Raw genomic sequence first — 20,606 nt, forward strand, 5'->3', positions numbered from 1 at the left:
GATGGGGAGGGATGTTGGTTGAACCGCTGGCGCCCCCTCCACAAACAGACCGAGAGGAGTTTCGGCTTAGATCTTCCTGGGATGGGGATGGTGCGTGTGCGTGTGGTGAGCAGGGCTGGGAGTGGGGAAGGGGTGCGCGGAGCCCCTGTTGCTTTTCCCCTTTGGGGTGGCCATTAGGTAGGCTTGGGGAAGGCGGAGTTTGGGGGGCCGGGGGCGGGGCTCTTGCGCTGGGAGGAAGGGGGGGCCGCGCTGGCTCCAGCTCGGCTCAGACAAAAGGCGGCGGCGGGAGCGGGCGGGAGGCGGAGCGGCGCCGCGAGGGCCTCAAGGTGACACCCACCCCCGGCCCCGGCCCCCCCCGGCCCGGCCCCCCAGCCCGCCTCCCCATCCCCATCCCCGAGCCCCTTACCCGTGGTGCCCTTTCCCGGCCCCCTCCCCCCGGCGGGGGGTGGGGAGCAGCGAGGGCCCCGCCCCCTCCCGCCCCTTCCCCAGAGCCGGCGCAGGATGCCCCCGGCCCCCGGCAGCCCCCCGGGAGGCCCTGAGCTCGACGTGCCCCCTCTACGCCATGTCCCCCCCTGGCTCGGCCGCGGGCGAGAGCGGCGGCGGCGGCGGCGGCGGCGGTGGTGGCCCCGGGGTCCCGGAGGAGCCCACGGCGGCGGCGGCGGACGAGGGCCCCGCCCGAGAGGAGGTGAGAGCCGGCGGCGCCCCTTCCCCCGGCGCGGCCGCAGCCTGACCCCCATCCCCCGCCGCGCGCGGCCCCCGCCGGTTCCGCCGCAGCGCGGCCGGCGCCCCGCACCCCGAGCCGGCCGCCGCAGCCGCAGTCCCGCCTCGCTGCCCCCACCCGGCGGCCGGAGCTGTCCGCGGTGGCAGGGAAGGGGCCGCGCCGGGGGCGGGGCTCGGGGGTCCCGGGCAAGGGGAGGGGCCTAGGGGCGGAGCCTCGCGGATCCCGGGCTGGTGGGGGTGGGGATGGTGTCCGGGATCCCATTTCGCGGAGGGGATGCTATCTCGAAGGCCAGGCAGGGTGACTTGTAGGGGCTGCGGAGGCAGGAGAGTACCTGCCAGTTCCACGGGGGAAATGGTAGTGTTAACGTGAGTTGGGGCCCTAAAAAGGTCAACTGTGTGCAGAGGCGATCTCCCCCCTGGAGTCACTGGGAGTGTGTGCGTGGGGGATGTGCGCCTCTCTCTCCCCATATCCATGCAGGCCCCCCTCCAGGGGGCCCTGAGCCCAGGAATCCTTCCCAGTTTTGGTAACCAGCACATCCCTTGTTGGGGGTCCTACTCTTCAGTCCTCTGAATCTGGAGACAAAAGAAATGGAGGAGAGTACCAGGGGCTCCTCCATCTCCCATGCACACTCGTGCCCACATTGCACACGGCACTGGGGCAGAAGCACACAGGCAGGACCCGCAGGCAGAGCCCCTTCCACACGCCCTCTCACTGGGACAAGTGCACACTCAGGCACACCAAGGGGCACACATGCTCCCCTCGCAGGACAAGGCTCTCTGAAAGGCACACGTCCCCTAATCTTGTTTGCATGTGCTGAGTACTGTTTCCCAGCGCACCTACCTATCTGTACTTCCAGATCTTTCCTCGGATTTCACACCGGGTCCAGGGCCTGCTGTCTGTTACTGTGCCCTTCCTCTCCACCTTTCTCTCCCTTCCCTTGGCTAGCCTCCAGGTCCGGCCTGGGGAATTGAAAGAAAAAGTCAGGATCTCCGCAGGAGGGTGTGTGGAGGGTTCCTAAAGCTAGACAGTGAGGGGAGGAGAGGGAAAGCCCAGGCTGCCACCAGAAATCCGACTCAGTACTCATCATTGAGCGGCTGTGGGCGCCAGCACCCAGGATGCACAGGGAATGAGGCCCTGCCCTCAGGGGCACCCAGTCTAGTGGAGGAGCCACACACGTAAATAACTCACCGGGACAACTGGGGGCCAGAGCGTGATCAGTGCTTTAATAGACCCCCGAACCAAAATCGTTTTCTCTTGACAAATGGCTGGGCTGCAAACATCTCCCTCCCTGCCCCCCCCACCCCTGTCCCACATCCCCTCTCCCCAGCCACATGCCTCTGCCCTTCTGGATATATCCTCCTGGACCACTTGCTGCTCAGGGACACAAACCCCCCTGCCTTTTATCTTAGAACAGGGGTAGATGTTAGGGAGACTCACAGGGGACCTGGGGTCCAGAGTATGGGGAAGGAGACAGGGCTTGGGGTTTCCTGGGAGGTATGAGGCTAATTGTCTGTGAGGGACGGGGAGGTGGATGGGTCAGAGGAATTGGCTCCTCCTAGGTTCTGGAAGAAGGGAGGGCCCCACCTGTGAAGTGGGAAGGTGATGTCAGTGGGCCCCTCTCCCCTTTCCTGGAATACCTGGAAGGGGTCCAGGCTGGGGACCTGCCTTCTCTGATGCCTATCTGTCCTCCCTGTCTTCCCTATGCACACCTTCTCCTGTTTCATTGCCATCTCTGTGTCTGTCTTTGGACTCTGTTTCTCTGGGTGCCATCCTATCCATCTGTGTCTTCTCTGCCACCTGGGCCTTCTCCCTCCATCTCTGGCTCTGATCCCTCTGCCTCTGCACTTCTCTGTACTGGTATTCCGTCCCTCTTTCCTGTCCTCATGGCTCACTCTGGGTTACTTCTGTGTTAATCTCTGGTCCTGGCCTCCCATCTTGGTCTGACTCTCTCTGCACATTCCTGTCTGTCTCTGCCTGTCATCGCCGGTGTCGGCCTCTGGCCCGCCATCCATCTCTGTGCTGGGCCTTGCCACTCCGTCTCACTCCGCACTCATCTTGGCCCCTTTGCCTGCCCTTCTGAGCAGCAGCGTCCCATCCAGCCCTCTTTCACCAAGTCCCTCTGCCGTGAGTCCCACTGGAAGTGCCTGCTCCTCTCGCTGCTCATGTACGGCTGCCTGGGGGCCGTGGCCTGGTGCCACGTCACCACGGTGACCCGCCTCACCTTCAGCAGCGCCTACCAGGGCAACAGCCTCATGTACCACGACAGCCCCTGCTCCAACGGCTATGTCTACATCCCCCTGGCTTTCCTGCTCATGCTGTACGCTGTCTACCTGGTGGAGTGCTGGCATTGCCAAGCCCGCCACGAGCTGCAGCACCGCGTGGATGTGAGCAGCGTGCGGGAGCGCGTGGGCCGCATGCAGCAGGCCACGCCATGTATCTGGTGGAAGGCCATCAGCTACCACTATGTCCGCCGCACCCGCCAGGTCACCCGATACCGCAATGGAGACGCCTACACCACCACCCAGGTGAGGAACTGGAGGGGAGCAGAGGCCAGTCCAGGTGGGAGGGGGTGCTGGGACCCTGCTCGACTGTCCTGAGGGGGAGGAGCACAGGCAGCAGTGAGTTCTTGTGGGCACTGCAACAGGAGGACAATAACACCCACCGTAATTATAACGGCAAACACTTACTAGCAGCCAGGGTCTGCTCTAACTACTTTACAAATGTCAAATCATTTATTTAACCCTCATGATAACCCTATGAGGTAGGTAACTATTACCCCCATTTTACAGATGAGGAAACTGAGGCTTGGAGAGGTTCGGTAACTTACCTAAGGTCAAACAGCTAGTGTGTGGTGGAGCTGGGATTTGAACCCTGGCAGTCTGGCTCCAGGGTCTGTATGGTTTAGTGCTTAATGGTTGGAGGTGTTTCACATGCACAGCCTCACAGGCTGATTAGTGAGGCGCCTGCTACCAAGTCCTCTTTCACAGTTAAAGAGACCTGAGCTCAGTGACTTGCCCAAGTTCTGCAGCTTCTAAGTGGTAGTGCTAGACGCAAACTCAGGGCTGTGGATCCCAAGTGTGAGGCTCCCAGAGGTGGGGGTCAGCTGGCAAAAAGGTGGAGGTAGGCCTGGGAGGCATGGAGGGGGTGTCAAGCAGCACTCCGTATACCTGCTGGGATTAGGCATATTAGAGCCGTGGTGGAAGAGATTTTCCCAGATAAGGGGGACCTCTCCACTGTCTCAGGATTGGGCTGGGTAGACAAAGCTTGGGCCCTGTGAGGATCAGGAGGGAGGCCGGGTACTAGCTAAAGGTGGCAGCAGGGAGACCAGAGACAAAGGGGGTCCACAGGGACCTCCTCTGGGGGGCCCATTTGGAAACACACTTGTAAAAGGGAAGACGGGTAGGCTGTTTGGGGTGATGAGGGGGCAGCGTGGGACAAAAGATGCAGTGGCAAAAGGATCAGGCAAGCCGGAGGGACAATGCAGGGCCTGGGACTGACCCCTAGACGGAGCAGGGCTTAGTTAAAGTGAGAAGGCACATAAGTAGGGATGAGTTCCTAGACCCGCCCTCATCTCTAACTCACTGAGGAAGCTGAGGGCCTCAATGTCTCTATAAGCCCGGTAAGTTCTTACCTGGCCCCAACCGGGAGCTAAACCAGGACAGGCTGAGGATTTGATCAAGAGCAGTGATGGGGCGGAGGAGGGTAAGCGGAGAGAAGCGACTCCTGCCGCCTTCCCCGGCGCCACAGGTCTACCATGAGCGCGTCAACACGCACGTGGCCGAGGCCGAGTTCGACTACGAGCGCTGTGGCGTCCGCGACGTGTCCAAGGCGCTGGTGGGGCTGGAGGGCGCGCCTGCCACGCGCCTGCGCTTCACCAAGTGCTTCAGTTTCGCCAGCGTGGAGGCCGAGAACGCGTACCTGTGCCAGCGCGCGCGCTTCTTCGCCGAGAACGAGGGCTTGGACGACTACATGGAGGCGCGCGAGGGCATGCACCTCAAGAATGTGGACTTCCGCGAATTCATGGTGGCCTTCCCCGACCCGGCCAGGCCACCTTGGTACGCCTGCTCGTCGGCGTTCTGGGCTGCGGCGCTGCTCACGCTGTCGTGGCCGCTGCGCGTGCTGGCCGAGTACCGCACGGCCTATGCGCACTACCACGTGGAGAAGCTTTTCGGCCTGGAGGGCCCGAGCTCGGCCAGCGGCAGCGCGGGCGGCGGCCTCAGCCCCAGCGACGAGCTGTTGCCCCCGCTCACGCACCGCCTGCCGCGGGTCAACACGGTGGACAGCACGGAGCTCGAGTGGCACATACGCTCCAACCAGCAGCTGGTGCCCAGCTACTCGGAGGCGGTGCTCATGGACCTGGCGGGGCTGGGCGCGCGCTGTGCTGGGGGCGCGGCGGGCGGCTACGCGCCCACGTGCCGCTACGGTGGGGTGGGTGGCCCAGGCGCAGCGGGCCTGGCCCCGTACAGGCGCAGCTGCGAGCACTGCCAGCGCGCCGTCAGTAGCTCGTCCATCTTCTCGCGCAGCGCTCTTAGCATCTGCGCCAGCCCTCGGGCCGGACCGGGGCCTGGCGGCGGGGCGGGCTGCGGGGGCAGCCGCTTCTCCCTGGGCCGCCTCTACGGCTCCCGGCGCAGCTGCCTGTGGCGCAGCCGGAGCGGGAGCGTCAACGAGGCGAGCTGCCCCACCGAGCAGACGCGGCTGTCCAGCCAGGCCAGCATGGGGGACGACGAGGACGACGAAGACGAGGAGGAGGGCGGGCCGCCGCCGCCCTACCACGACGCCCTCTACTTCCCCGTGCTCATCGTGCACCGGCAGGAGGGATGTCTGGGCCACGGCCACCGGCCGTTGCACCGCCACGGCTCCTGCGTAGAGACCTCACTGTGACCCCGGGGCCCTGGACCGGCCCAACGGCCTCCTCACTGCCCCTCGCCGGATGGTGCTCCCTGCGTGTAGCAGGGGGAGTCGAGAATGTGGCCGAGGCTGTGCTGGGCACGGTGCGGGTGGGGTGGGGGGAGGCGAGGGGGCAAGGGACAGACCCCGAAGGGGCCGATTCGAGCACCCCCCCACACCCGCCTTTCCTGAACATAGACAGCTGTGGGGAGGGGAGGGAATCCCGCCCCGGCAGAGTTGTCTCTTCCAGCCCCGCCCCTGAGTTCCTAGGGGGACACCTCCACTTCCCACACGCATACTCGCACACTCGGAATTTCCAGTCCCGCCTTTCAACGGATCTAATGACTGTTACGTGGAGACAGCCGTGGCACCCGCGTTGGGCCTCGCCTCAAGGGAGAGGCCCTAGCTTTGCAGCTGGGGAGGTTTACAGGCCAGGGGAAGGGCAATTGGGGCTTTCCTTCCTCCGCAGCCTGGCTCCGCTGGGGCCTCTCTCTACCGAGGGGGCAGTGGTTTGGAGAAGAGGAGGGCTGGCTTCCATCCAAGCTAATGAATTCAGTGGGTCTGAGGCCTGGGCAGGTGTCAGCCGTGATACTCCATCTCAAAGCCATGGAAATGTTGATCTCTTCTTGGCGCTGGCCCGGGGTTTCCTCTCTGCCACTCCCTCTGCTGTTGTTTATCTCACTGGGCCCTGGGAGGCTGGGTCCTGGAGGGGACTGTACTCACCACGCAGATTTCACACCTCTCCCTCCCCTCCTGCTCCCTGGCTCTGAAGAGCTGTTGCCAGGGGTGAGGGGCAAGGCAAACTGTGGAGGGCAGTGCACCTCAGTCCTTTAAACTGTAGCCTCGTCACCTGGGTTCTGGGAGGGCACTCCCTTCAGAGAGGGTGGGAGACCACCCAGGCAGCATTCCTTCAAGCTGACCAAGGTGAATGAATGACTAAGTGGGGAGAGCACGATATAGGCCTGGGTGACAAGGGGGAACTCAGGAAGCTAGTGGGAGTCACAGAGGAGAGGGTCGTGAAAAGACCCCCCAAAGGTCGGGGTGTCTGTGGGGGACGGCCCTTGCCTCCCCCGAACTTGTGGGGAAGAGTGGAGAGTGGTCGTGTGCAAGCAGAGCCTCTGCAGGGCTGAGGACCTTGTCAGGAACCCCAGCTGGAGAAAGACTCATTTCCAGTGGCAGGGTCAGAGGCAGGAATTCTCTAAATCTTGCCCGACCCCTCTGTCCTCCCCTAGCCCATGAGCTGAAGCCCTGCTGTGTGTCCCAGGGTCTTCAAAGGGGCAAACTGCCACGGCCGCAGGGCGCTGGCCCTGTGCGCTGTTCCCCCACTACTCCTACCCTGATGTGCTTCCGTGTGCATGTCTGTGTGCAAACCCCCTGCCCTCCCAAATCCCCTGGCTAATGTTTTCCCAGCTGACAGTGCCCAGGGAAGGGGCTCACATTTCCAGCTGGAGAGGAAAACCCTCAGGCCTCCAACATGGCTCACCCCTGATGCTCCTCATGTCACCTGAGCCATCAGAGCTGCCCCTTTCCCTCCTCCAGCCTCTCCCCTCTTCCTCCAGCCTAGCCAGGCCTGTACGCCCCAAGGCTATGGCCTCCACCTATGCAACATCTCCTCTGGCTCCCCTAAGCTCCTTTCCTGGGGGACTGGGGACCACAGATTGTGGGGACACCACGGCCTGTGGCCCATCAGGGTTGAGCCTAACTTTCAGGTGGAGATGGCTGAGTGGGAAGAGAGACAAGGCCGGAGAAGAGGAGGCTTGGGGAGGAGGGGAACAGCTGCGCACTAGGTTTCCCTGGGCAGCAGTGCCACCTACCCGCCAGCACTGTGCTCTCCAGGGGCCTGGGGGTTGGAGCACCCGTTTCCTCTGAACGGACATCTTCAAGGTACAGGTGGTGAGCTGTGGCCTCAGGACCCAGTTCTTGGCCAGCTGGCACCCAGATGTCACGCCCTTGTGTGGGGCATCCTGGCCACCTCATGGCTCCAAGGAGGGAGGAACTCGGCTCCTCCTGCCTCCGGGCCATTCCTGAGACAGAACCTGAGCTGGGAGGAGGGGGAAAGGGGAGGGGCTGTTATTATTTTTGCCTGTATTGACCATTTCTGCCTAGGTCTTCTCACACAGACAGCCTCACACCTCCCACATATGCACAGACTTAGAGAGAAACCAATTCTGTGGTCTGTTTTCTTGGTAGCTTTATTGATTGCCAGGGAAAACAAAACCAGAAAATTAACTAATCTCTAAAATTAAACTTTACACTGAATGTTCTTGTTTCTCTAATTAGACCCTCTGCTAGCAGCTGTGGCTATGTACACACACACTCACACACCCTCACACCTACACGTTTGCACTCGGAACTGTCAGAGGGTGTCAGGCACAGACAGACTCAAGGTTGCCCAGACAGGCACACACGTGCGGTCACTGCCAAGCCCCCTTTGGTGCTCTGCTTGTTGGAAGGAGTCCCTGGAAAGCGCCCCAAGGCTGTGGGTGCAGCCCATGACACACCCTCTGGAAACACAGGGCTGGAGGTTCAGCCCGAGGAGGATGGGAGATGGGGCTCTGCCTGAATCCATCATCAGGGCCTCTTGTGGCCCTGTGGGTAGATGTGATTCCCGTGGGTGTGGCCCCAAGGCGGGCGGCCACAGAGTGACGGGGACTCATGGAGGATGCCTGGAAGGTTTCATGTGTCCTGGGGACAAGGGCTTGTGGGGTGGGCTGGGCCTGGCTGGGGAGAAGACAGGTCTCTGTCAACTGGGTGCATCACACTGTGGCCTTTCTGTCGTGGATTTCCAAGCGCAAAGATTGTATAAATCAAACTGGTGGATAATAAAGTTGCAGATGACTCACTGACTTCCCTTCCCAGTGTCGCACCTCTCTCGCCATCTGCCCGTCCGTGAGCAGCAATCTGGGGAGGCCAATGGGTCTGAGCCCCTCCTGTCACCTCTGTTTCCCCCTTCCCAGGTTGAAGGGAATGGATTAGGGATGGCGTGGCTTGTAGAACTGGATGACTTAAGCGGGAGTTAAGCAAGAGGGAGGTGGCACCGGCAGGGGTGATGGTGGAAGAGCCAGGCAAAGCTATGCTGTAGCCTGGCGGGGGGGTGGGTGGGGGTGGAGAGAGAGAGTGTGTTTGAAGGTCAAGAGGTCAAGGATCTGTTTGGTAGAGAGAAAAATGGTGGGGAGGAGGGTGGTCAGGGAGATGGGCGACCCCTGTGGGAGAGTCTGGGCCGGCACAGTCCCTTAGAGTCTGCTTTGCCTTCCCCATTCTTGGGAGAAGTCAGTCATTTCAGTGAGTCCGGTAATATCCTCTCCCTGCGTACCAGGGCTAAGTCCTATTTCCTACCCCTATCCCAGGCCCCTTCCTCTCCTCACATCTTTATCTGCACAACCCTTGATCACTCATCCCAAAGATATTCTTGGTCTCCCTCCCCACTCCCTCCAGATCAGTGTGACACTGTGCAGCAGGCATGGCAGGGGCATGAAATGAGGGATGGGGCTAGGGCAGTGACCCAGGTCTGCTCACTGCCCCAGCCCTGTCCCCATCTTATCCCGCCAGGTTCTCAGGGCCCTTGGCCGTGGCTGGAACTCAGGGCCCGCTGGCGGGCTGCTTCACGGTTGGCACAGAGGGCCTGGCCGATGAGATACTCGCTCTCCTGGGCGATACCTGACAGGCGCAAATCAAACTCCAGGAGGGTCTTGTTGTCTGACATGCCTTCTAAAAGCTGCTTCCCGCCATCCTGGTTCAGGAATACAAAGGAAAGCATCACTTTCCGCCACTACCCAGGATCACACACGCGGGTGTGTACGCACATACACATGTTTATACAGATGTGACTGAAACAACAGGTTCACAAAACAATTCTTAACCTATTTGTGTGGCACTGACATTTTCTATCCTATTCTATCCTGTTCCATCCTATTCCCGGAGAAAAATGGTGCTCAAAGTTCACTGAATTGATTTTTCAACCCCAGTGGTTTGAAAAACATGGCGCTATGTCAGTGATGGTGATTCCGCTCCTCTGGTTCAGCCATGAGCACGTGAGACAAATCTGGCTTGTGAGATATGAGGAGGATGTTTGGAGGGAGTGACTTCTGGGAAGTTTCTCCTCATAAAAGAGAACAAAAGAGAGTAGTGGTCTCCCTTTTTCTGCCTCTGAGCGTGGCCCAATGGAAAATGCAGCCACCGTCTTGGGCTCCTGAGAGTCGCACAAGAGAGGACGTGGCTGTGTGGTTAGGTGGGCAGAGCAGAGGACGGTGCTGAGCCAAGGATCTCACCAACCCCAGAGCCCCCTTCCCCCAGGCTTCTGATTACGGGACACAGTGAATATTCCTCTTGTTTAAGCCATTTCCCGATTAAGCTTTCTGTTACTTGTAGCCAAGAGCGCCCCCTCTGGAGACAGTGTCTATGTGAGTAAGACTGTCCTTGGGGGAGGTTTGGTAGAGGGTGCAGGGCCCTAACTGGAGTACATGGAGGGCTGTCCTCGCTAGTTCCTACAGCTCCAGCCCCTTCTGGGTTGGGTGGGCCAGGCCTAATGTGAAAAATTCCACATTGGGAGGCAGAATGCTGCTCTTCTAAGGTTGTGATCCAACAGCGTGTTGCAAAGTCAATTCAATGGGTCACAGAGCATTTTTGTTTTTAATGAAGCCATGTACATTATAAAGGAAATCATCAGTATACATCACAAGCAGTACAAGTAACTTTCAATTCTGTTATATTGATGTATACATTCACTAGGTGTTCATGTTAATTGCATTTGTTACTCTGAGACTTGGTCAAGATTTGAAAGACATTGTCTATTGGAAAGGATCCAGGCTTTCAACCTGACTGGATGCTCTCGGGCAACTCACTAACCTCTCTGAGGTTCAGTTTTCCATCTGTAAAGTGGGGTTAAGAATACACATTTTACTAGATAACTGCGAGGGTTAAAGAACAACGAATGGATACTGGGTGCCTAGCATAGGCACCCAGTATCCATACTATAGAACCCCGAGTAATAGTAACAGCTAGCAATTACTGAGGACCTAGCCAGTGCCTGCAATGGATAACTGCTTTACAAGCATAACTCATTTAATCCTCCCAGTAACAACACTTAGAAGTAGATGCTATTATTATTATTCCCATTTTACAGAGGAGGAGATGGAGGCCCCAAAAGGTTAAGTAACTTAACCAAGTGCTAAATGGCAGAGCTGGGCTGATAACCGGGTAAAGGCTGTGATCCTAACAATTATCCGCTACGTACCCCACAGCAATCGGATTCCACTCCCGCCTCCCAAGGCCCCAGGGCCTCCCCTTGGCCCTGCCTGTCCCAGAAGCGGTGGCTCACCAGCCCGATGTGGTTGCAGGACAGGTTGATGCTAGTGAGCGTGGTGTTGATGGACAGCACCTGGGAGAGGAGCGTGGCAGTGGGCTCGGACAGCTCGTTGCCCCCGAGGTGCAGTGTGGTGAGGCACTTGTTGGTCTGCAGGGCGTGGGCGAGCGCCTGGCCGCCCTCATCCTCGATGCAGTTGAGGCGCAGGCTGAGGGAGACGAGGTTGCTGTTGTGCGCCAGGGCGTGAGCCAGCGACTGGGCGCCGGGCGCGCGCACCTGGTTGTTGGCGAGGTTGAGCACGCGCAGGCGGCTGTGGCCCAGCAGCTTGGCGGCGGCGCGCGCGCCCCGGTCTCCGATGAGGTTGTGTGACAGGTCCAGCTCCTCTAGGGCCGCGTGGTCCAGGAGGCTGCAGATGAGGATGCGGGCCTTGTCGTCGTCCACCTTGCTTCGGGTCAGCCTGAAGATCTGTGGGCAGGCAGAGGGCCCACAGCACCCTGCAACCAGGAATCATCTGCCTGCCTGCCTACCTCCTGCAGGTAGAGGAGGGAGCCCCAGGGAGGAGGAGTTCTTCTCTTTCAAGAACTTGGCTGGGAAGGGGGAGAAAGGTAGAGCGGTAATGGATGAGGGGTTCGGCCCCCTGGCTGGCTCTTGGGCAGGGCAGGCCTACCCAGCGTGACACGGTGGTGCAGAATTGGCGGCACCTAGTAGGGGGAAAAGACTACCACTCATTGAGAAATGACTATGTGCTGGGCATGCTGCTAGAACATTCCATAGCCATATCCCTAACCCTCAGCATCCCGGTGAGATGGAACAAGTTCTCTCCGTTTTACAGTAGAAAATGGAGGCTTTGAGCGGATACATCATTTGCCCAGAGTCGCACAATGATTAAGCTGTGGAGGCAGGTTTTGAATCCAGGCCTGTTGGATGCCGCAGCCCCTCACTGCACCCTCCTCAGCCAGCTAAGCTCCACCGTGGCAAGGAGAGGAACTCTTTGAAGGAGAGTGCCAGGGTAAGAACCAGGGAGAACGTGGGAAACGTTGAGAAACAGTAAATGGATGGGATGAAGAAAAAAGATAAAAGAAAGGAGGTGGGACTAGCATTATGAATATCGGAGGTGGGACCCCTGTCCCTTTGCTTTTCACTGGCTTGGCCCGCTGCTCCCTCTACCTTGAGACCTCTGAGTGGCTGGCCTCCCCGTCCTTCAGTCCTCTCCTCTCTCTACATCCCTCTTAGCCAGCTCTGAATCTTTTGTCCCTCTTTTTTATTGCCTCTATCTGGCAAAGCTCCAACTGTGGATCAACCCCACTCTATCTCCTGTACGTCTGGGCCCAAGCAACTGACATGATGGAAAACGTCACATCACAGGACTGGCTGGTATCACTGGAACCACCAATAGGCCCTCAGTGCTGAGTGCCAGCTCAACTCTGCTTCTCTGGACAATATACTCTCTCATAATCTACAACAACAACGATTTCAACCTTCTCCAGCCCCTCACCCTACGGCCTGAGGTGGGTCTCCTCAGCCATTGAGTAGGAACCCTTTCTTTTCCTAATCCCAAACATAAATCCACTGCAACCCACCACATCCACTCTCCCCTCTGCCTGGAGCCAACCGCCCTACCTCACCTCTAGACCCCATTCTTCCTGTCTTCTCAGGAACCTTCCTTGGTCAATGAACCTGTGCCTCTCTCCTGTACTCAGCTCCTTTCTTGCAATTGGGTGGAGCTTTACATTGGTTTCATTTTTTACTTTTGTTTTTTTTATTTTTCATTATTTTATTGAAGTATAGTTGATTTATAATGTTGTGCTAGTTTCTGGTATACAGCAAAGTGATTCTTTTTCATATTCTTTTCCATTATGGTTTGTTACAGGATATTGAATGTAGTTTCCTGAGCTATACAGTAGGACCTTATCTATTTTATATATAATAGTGTGTATCTGTTAATCCCAAACTCCTAATTTATCCCTCCCACACCCCTTCTCCTTTGGTAACCATAAGTTTGTTTTCAATGTCTGTGAGTCTATTTCTGTCTTGTAAATATCTTGTATCATATTTTAGATTCCACATATAAGTGATATCATATGGTATGTCTTTGTTTGACTTACTTCACTTAGCATGATAATCTCTAGGTCCATCCATGTAGCTGCAAATAGCATTATTTTATTATTTTTTATGGCTAAGTAGTATTCCATTGTTTATATATACCACATCTTCTTTATTCATTCATTTAGGTTGCTTCCATGTCTTGGCTATTGTAGATAATGCAACTGTGAACACTGGGGTGCATATATCTTTTCGAATTAGAGTTTTCTCTGTATATATGCCCAAGAGTGGGACTGCTGAATCATATGGTAACTGTATTTTTAGGTTTTAAAGGAACCTCCATACTGTTCTCCACAGTGGCTGTACCAATTTACATTCCCACCAGCAATGAATGTAGGAGTGTTCTCTTTTCTTCATACCCTCTCCAGCATTTATTATTTGTAGACTTTTAAATGATGGCCATGCTGACTGGTGTGAGGTGATACCTCACTGTAGTTTTGATTTCATTTCTCTAATAATTAGAAAAGTTGAGCATCTTTTCATGTGTCTGTTGGCCATCTGTATGTCTTCTTTGGAGAAATGTCTTTTTAGGTCTTCTGCCCATTTTTTGATTGGGTTGTTTTTTTGGTTATTAAGTTGTATGAGCTGTTTGTATATTTTGGAAATTAAGCCCTTGTTGGTTGCATCATTTGCAAATATTTTCTCCCAGTCTGTAGGTTGTCTTTTCATTTTGTTTATGGTTTCCTTTGCTGTGCAAAAGCCTATACATTTGATTATTTGTTTATTTTTGTTTTTATACATTGTTTTTAAACACATGCAAATTTCTTCTTAAGAAAACCTAACCCCCTCATCTGTTACTGCTCTACCTTTCTCCCCCATTCACAGCCAAGTTCTTGAAAAACCTGATCATGGTCATTCCGTTTCCTCACTTCCCACTCTCTCCATAAACCACTCTGCTGGCCTCTGCTCCTGGCATTCCATTGACACAGCTTCCACCCAGTGACCTCCAAGTTTGCTAAATCCGGTCCTCAGCTCCATCCCACTTCCCTGCTGCTCACCCCTTTCTTGAAAAGCATCCCTCGGCTCTGGGACACAGTGCTGTGTCCTTCTTCTCTCCCACCTCTGATTTCTTGGCAGGCTCTCTCTCTTCCAACCAGAATATTTGGGACATGCTTAAACTAAAAAAATATTCGTTGTGTATCTGAAATTCAAATTTAACTGGATGTCCTATATTTCTATTTGGTAAATCTGGCAACTCTGTTCGAGTTGCAATTTTACATTTATATGATTGCTGATTACTGCCTTTTATCCTCACCAGACTGTTAGCTGGAGGGCACAAATGGTATAATTGTGCTCATGATTGAATCTTCAGCACCTAGGACAGGGCCTGGAGTGCAGATGTGTGTTGGATGACTAAATGGCTGGTGAATGGGCAGGGCAGTGCCTTGTGCATCTCTGCATCCCCAGAACCCAGCTTGGTGCAGAGTGCATAAGAGGACACTTGGTCAGGGACTTCCCTGGTGGCGCAGTGGTTAAGAATCCGCCTGCCAATGCAGGGGACACGGGTTTGAGCCCTGGTCCGGGAAGATCCCACATGCCGAGGAGCAACTAAGCCCGTGCGCCACAACTACTGAGCCTGCGCTCTAGGGCCCATGTGTCGCAACTACTAAGCCCGAGTGCTGCAACTACTGAAGCCTGCGTGCCTAGAGCCTGTGCTCCGCAACAAAAGAAGCCACCGCAATGAGAAGCCCACGCACCGCAACGAAGAGCAGCCCCTGCTCACTGCAACTAGAGAAAGCCCGCGCCCAGTGACGAATACCCAACGCAGCCAAAAAAAAAAAAAAAGAAAGAAAAGGACACTTGGTCAATGAGCGAGAAGGAAATAGGAGAAGAAGGTGGGGATACAAGAGGAAGGGAAGGGAAGAGGGAATCAAATCAGAGAGATGCTGAGAATGGCAGGTGGTACCTTGAGCGTGTGGCATGCCTTGACTGTGGCTGCCAGGGAGTGGCAGTCGCGGTAGGTGAAGAGGAAGAGGTTCCACTCGAAGTTCATGCCACAGTCCTTGACACCGTACACCAGGTCCAGCTCCTCCAGGTGGCTCAGGCCAGCCACCAGGTCGCCCAGTTGGTAGTGGCCCATGGCCGGCTCCTCCTCCATCTCTCCTTCACTGCTGGAGTCGGACTGATCCCCGCCCCGAAGTGGGGGCGGGAGCTGCACGGGCGGAAGGAACTGATCCACCCGGATCGTGTGCACGTAGTTCCTGCAGAGCGGCAGCAGGCTGAGGATCACCTCGGGGTCCGTGGTGCCGGGGATGAAGTGCTTCAGCAGGTTCTCCAGGTGCAGCTCGAAGAACATGCGCTTCCAGCTGCCGCCGTGCTCGTCCACGTGGCACACGGGCCAGCGTTGCGTGCAGCAGCGGCGCCAGTAGTTCTCATCCTCTATCAGGTTGGCGGTCACAGCCAGCGGCAGGTCGGGGGACAGTTGGTTCAGGACCTTCTTCTGATGCTCTGGGAGCAGCTGCTTCAGGATAGGGTTGTCTTTGGGAACAGAAATAGGAGTCACAGTGTTGGGGACGCTGCGCATGCTACCCTGAGCTGAGCCTGTCTGGGGGCACCCAGGAAAGGGAAGACCCCCTGTCTTTAGGGAAGCCCAGTCTGAGAGAGGAGGCAGACTTTATTCTCAGGGAGGCTCAACCTGAGGAGGGAGATATCACCCCTGACTCTGGGTTGTTCCCAGTTGAAGGTAGATATCTTAGCATTTGGTCTCAGGGAGCTCCCAGTCTGAGGCAGAATCTCAGGTCCAGCCCTCAGTTATTCCTTAATCTAGTAGAGGAGACAATCCCTGACTTCAGAGGCTCCCAGTTTGATTTGATTCATTCATTTCAAAACAAAATGTTTTTTTGAGCACCTACTATGCACCACACACTGTTCTAAGTGCTGAGGATACAAGAGTGAACAAAACAGAGGAAGCTGCTCCATCTCATGAGCAGAGGCGACTCTAAACAAGTCAAACGAATGTATTGTAGGTCTGGTGGTGACAAGTGCTGTAGACAAAATGATGGCCCTGTCCTCACAGAGCTCCCCATCTGGTAAGAGAGGTTGGCAACTCATCTTTGAAAAGGATGAACATTTACAGAGACTAAAGTACAGAACAAACCAAGAACCTGTACACGCCATGGAAGACTCCGAGAGAGTGGAGGACGATCAATCAGGGAGGGCTTTCTGGAGGAGGAGGTAGGTATGGCTTGGGCTGGGCTTTGTTGGAGAGAGTGGGACAGTCGAGAAACAGGCATAGGCATGGAGGGCACAGTGTGTGGGGGAGCCTGGTGGGACCTGCAAGTGGGGACGGCCAGAGAAACTGTCTTGGCCTCTGGGGAGGGGGGAAGGGAGGTGCTGAGTGGGGATGAGGATGCTGTGTGGGAGGGCAGGGGCTGCCCCAGGACCCAGCTCTGAGGCCTCACCTCCAGGCAGTCCCCGCCCACTGGGCCCCACTCCTGGCCTTGTGTCCCGACCGAGGCAGGGACAGACTCACTCTGGAAGTTCTTGACAATGTGTTGAATGCAGAGTTCTGTGAGGAGGGGCACAATGGCCACTGACCACTCAGCATCCTCAGCGATGATCCTGCGCATCCGACGTACCCCAGCCCCGGAACTCGGGCCCTTGGACTTCACTGGGGGTGGGATGACAGAGGACTTTGAGGGCTGTGGGCCTGTGCTTGAAGCTTGGCCGGCAGTGAAGGACTGGTCCTGGGTGGAGGTTGAGGACCAGCTGGGGACCGACGGTGGGGGTGTTATCTGGGTTTCCTCCATGCTGGGGACTGACAACACAGGGACAAGTGGCCTCTTGGTGATGGCCTTGTGACAGGGAGTTTCTCAGACAGGCAGGTCCTGGATGCCGGCGGGAACCTGGAGCAAGAGGAAGGGATGGAGTTGTTACTTTGGACGGTCTCGGTGGGCTTTTACCAAGAGACGTAGCAGGGGTGGTTGTTAAGGGTCAGTCTCTGGATTAGAGCAAATCCAGGTGCAAATCCCACTAGCTGGGCGGCTTTGGGCCAGTTACTGAAACTTTCTGAGTTTCAGATGCTTCCTCTGTGAAATGAGGATAACAATTACCAATAAGCTGATTGGGAGGAGTGAATAAAAATAATGCATCCAAGGAGGCATAGCATACTGTGACACACAAAACTGTAGCAAGCAACAGCCCCACATTTTAGACAGTAATAGCTGTACAGCAATTACAAGCAATTGCTGTATGCTGGACCCTTTTTTTAGTTTTTTATGCATATCGGCTCATTTGATTCTCACAAAAGCCTTTTTGAGATAGGCACTGATAGACTCATTTTTCTGATGTGAAACTGAAGCACAGAGAGGTTAACTGACTTGCCCAATGTCACAAAGCTTATAAATAACACAGGTGGATTTAAACTCAGTCTATCAAGTTCGGCCAAAAGACTGAGGTATGATAAAGAACCATTTAGTTCAAAACAGCTCCCTGCACTAAGTATTTTACAGAACAGCAACGGCCTGACCAGGAGAATGGGGTCGAGAACAGCACTGGCCAATAGAAACATACAAATAGAAATATAATGAATGCCAAAATGCAAGCCACATATACTATTTAAAAATTTCTCGTACAGACATTAAAAAAGGAAAGAGAAAACAAGTGAAATTAGTTTTATGTTTAACCCAATATGAACAAAATATTATCGCTTAAATATGTGATCAATATAAAAATTATTAATGAGATATTATATATGTATTTATATTAAGCCTTCAAAATCTGATGGCTAGTGGCTACTGTTCTGGGTGGTACAGGAGAGAGGGGAAGGAGAAGGGGAACTGGACTCATGCCCTGCCCAGGGTGCCAGCACCTTTTCCTCTACCCTCTGAGGGCTCCAGCTCAGCCCCCTCCCTTCAATCTCCCCATCCTAGTCTTCCTAGTTGTCCCAGCCCCTGGGCATTCCAGACGGCAGCGGGAAGGAGTGGGAGGCGACAAGGCAGCTAAATCTGGGGCTGAAGTCAGAAGACAGAGAATGTGTCCGGGGCTGCCTCCGCCCCTCCATTTGTCCATTCCTGCACCCTTGCTGCAGGTGTCCCTGCCCCGAGACTGCAGGCGGAACAGGGGCCGCTCGGCCTCGCACACACCTCGTGCTCTGGGTTTGCTCCCTGACTCGATGCACTGTGTAGTGTCCGGTGGGAAGGAACAATCTGAACCAGCAAAGGTGTCCTTGGCAGATGGAGGGGACCAGATGGTGCTCCCTGGTCCTCCAGGCATCTCAAGGAGGAAGAGCCTGGCTCTGTGTGTGTGTGTGTGTTAGAGAGAGAGAGAGGAGGGAGAGAGTAGAGGCAGGAGGGGGCAGTGTAAGGAAGATACCTAGGTATTTTTGTGGCACACTTATGGAAATCAAATGCAAATTGACAAACAGATTGGGTCCAGAATTGTGGAATAAGCAGCTGGTGCTTTTTGACTAACGTCCTTCAGAGGGTGTGGCTGGGAGGGGCTGCTGCTTGGAAGCACCAGATGACTTTGCATTTCTGCTTTGCCAATGACTTGCTGTGTGACCCCGGCCAAGTTACTTAGTTTATCTGAGCTCCAGTTTCCTTATCTGTAAAAGGGGATAGTAATATCTTCCTATGCAGGCTGTGGTGGAGATTCCCCCGAGGTATTTGAATCATACTGATAATATTTGACAAGAGTACTGGAGGGGGCGCGTGGAGGATAAAGGCTTCCTGAGGGACAGGGGTCTTGGGCTGGGGAGGGAAAGCCCTGGAGACCTGCTTCTTGAGTGCCGATCTCAGATGGTGTCTTTGTCTTTGAGTGAGGCCCTTCCCTGTCTCCAGGGGACACGTGAAGGGCAAGGTGGTGGTGGTGTTCGGGTCTGGATAGAAGGACGAGGGCCTTGGCAGTCTGGGCAAGAGGAGGAGGAAAGGGACAACAGGCCAGCCCTGTTCCTGCCAGCTCCGCACCTGGACGCCTGGGGCTCCCTCCACAGTTCTGGCCTAAGACATGCCGGTATTCCCCTTGGTCCCAGATGCATCCCAGGACACCCTGTGGGCCACGCCCAAGGGAGCAGAACCCAGCTTGGCCCGGGGAGCTGGCTCTCCAGGCATTTCTCACAGCACTGCCAGGCCTCACCGTCCTGGTTGGTGGTCCCTTCTTCCTCTCAGGAAGCCACACGTTGGGAGACCCCACCTGGGGCCTGGTGGGGTGCTCTCTGGAACGGGATGGCTCTGCTCTCACTGCCTATTGCCTTAGGCATTAGGGCCTGGCAGCCCTTCCTAAGGTCCGGGCCTAATCGCTCTGGCCGGGCAGGGCGCTGCAGGACACCCCGCAGGGCTGGTCCAGGGCCCTGAACCCCCTCCTCGGAAAGAAGGGGCAGGGCGGCCCTCCATGTGCTCAGCATGCTTCACTGGTAGAAAAAAGCCCCTATTGTCCTGCAACGTTTACAGAGACTCCATACCACGAGGTCTGATGTCATTTTTTAAGGCAAATATTGACAACATTAACCTCATAATTAGGTCAGAGTTGATAGTTTTCACTCATCACTTCCTGATTTTTTTTTTTTAAAGTCAACATTACAAAAATATTTTTGGCAAGCAAATTGTTACCAGAAAGAGGATTCTTCTAAGAAGGATTTTAGTTCCAAAAGTTGCTTTAAAAAAACACTTAAAAGAACCAATCAGATATAAAACAAAGTATGTTTCAAAGGTTAATGAACAAGACGAACTCCTTGCCTCCCAGTTACTAATGTTACAAAGATGATATCAAGTCCCATGCCCGACCCTGCCCTTCTCAACCACTGCGCGGCTGCCACTTTCTCAACTCTCCTCGGGGCCTCCGGGTCATTCTCCAAAAGCCTCCGTTGCAGGCCCCTCTGACTCGGCCCAACCCTCAGGGTTTAGCTGTGGCTGCCCGGCGGCCTCACTCCGTCCTCTTGCTGGGCTGCAGCTCTCCCGTCTCCTCTGAGCTCCAGTCTCAGGGCCACTGGCCTGCCTCCCGGCTCCCGCAGATTCAACCTGCCCCCCAAGAGAACGCAGTGCCTCCTGCGAGCTGCTGCTCCTCTTGGCTCCCTACCTCGGCCAGGGGTACCGGGAGCCCTCCAGGTGCCTGAACCCCGGAGCTGGGAACCACCTCTCTCCTTCAGGCCCCCCCACCTGGTTACTGCTGTTTCCCCTCAGTTCTGCTTCTCCCACCCCAGCGTCCCTCCGCTCCCTTCCTGTTGCAGCCTTAGCTCAGGGCCTCAATGTCCACCTGGATTGTAGGGGCAGCTGCCCAGCACTGGGTGTGTCATCCAGCATCTAGCCTTCCCAGAGCTGCCGTGGCAGGCCTCCGTGTAAGCCCGCCACTCATGGGGTGCAGGCCAGCTTCCCCAGCTCCGTGTAGAAGGCCCTCCGTGACCAGACGCTCTGTTTGAAATAAACTCCTCTCTGTATCTGGAACACCGCAGACCAGTCTATGCCGCCCGGCCTTTGCTCATGCTCCTTCTTCCTGGAATGCCTTTCTCACGGTCTTGGCCTGGAAAACGGACCCTCAATGGTCTTGTGAGCCTGGGCTCAAGCACCATTTTCCCTCTGAAGCCTTTTAGCTTCTCTCGTGCCCCACCTTCCCTTTGTCAGACCCCCCCCACCCCAGCACCTGTGTCACTTCGGTGGT

The 20,606-nt window shown here is 55.8% G+C and overlaps 2 protein-coding genes and 1 long non-coding RNA gene across 3 annotated transcripts in view; 2 read left to right on the top strand and 1 right to left on the bottom strand.

Annotated features, from left to right (window-relative positions):
* Nucleotides 1-8,454, top strand: TMEM151B (transmembrane protein 151B). Its single transcript, XM_060307508.1, has 3 exons — nucleotides 1-685; nucleotides 2,806-3,246; nucleotides 4,469-8,454. The coding sequence occupies exons 1-3, from the start codon at nucleotides 563-565 to the stop codon at nucleotides 5,600-5,602; spliced, it is 1,698 nt and encodes a 565-aa protein (XP_060163491.1). The 5' UTR covers nucleotides 1-562; the 3' UTR covers nucleotides 5,603-8,454.
* Nucleotides 7,261-20,606, bottom strand: part of TCTE1 (t-complex-associated-testis-expressed 1) — an 18,228-nt gene continuing 4,882 nt past the window's right edge. Inside the window, exons 2-5 of the mRNA XM_030870430.2 lie at nucleotides 16,486-16,858; nucleotides 14,920-15,491; nucleotides 10,926-11,375; nucleotides 7,261-9,338 (exon numbers count right to left, since the gene is read on the bottom strand). Coding sequence (XP_030726290.1) covers nucleotides 9,162-9,338; nucleotides 10,926-11,375; nucleotides 14,920-15,491; nucleotides 16,486-16,762 — 1,476 coding nt within the window. The 5' untranslated portion in view covers nucleotides 16,763-16,858 and the 3' untranslated portion in view covers nucleotides 7,261-9,161. The remainder of the gene's footprint in view (nucleotides 9,339-10,925; nucleotides 11,376-14,919; nucleotides 15,492-16,485; nucleotides 16,859-20,606) is intronic.
* Nucleotides 14,345-20,606, top strand: part of LOC132598082 (uncharacterized) — a 21,273-nt gene continuing 15,011 nt past the window's right edge. Inside the window, exons 1-2 of the long non-coding RNA XR_009565742.1 lie at nucleotides 14,345-15,399; nucleotides 15,980-16,187. This is a non-coding gene — a long non-coding RNA (uncharacterized lncRNA). The remainder of the gene's footprint in view (nucleotides 15,400-15,979; nucleotides 16,188-20,606) is intronic.

This window comes from Globicephala melas, chromosome 11, assembly GCF_963455315.2.
Source record: "Globicephala melas chromosome 11, mGloMel1.2, whole genome shotgun sequence".
Classification (NCBI taxonomy): domain Eukaryota; kingdom Metazoa; phylum Chordata; class Mammalia; order Artiodactyla; family Delphinidae; genus Globicephala; species Globicephala melas.

Coding starts and splice junctions, on each gene's coding strand:
- TMEM151B (XM_060307508.1), top strand. CDS start 563: ATGTCCCCCCCTGGCTCGGCCGCGGGCGAGAGCGGCGGCGGCGGCGGC. Junction 686..2,805: donor AGGGCCCCGCCCGAGAGGAG/GTGAGAGCCGGC, acceptor CCTTCTGAGCAG/CAGCGTCCCATCCAGCCCTC. Junction 3,247..4,468: donor ACGCCTACACCACCACCCAG/GTGAGGAACTGG, acceptor CCGGCGCCACAG/GTCTACCATGAGCGCGTCAA.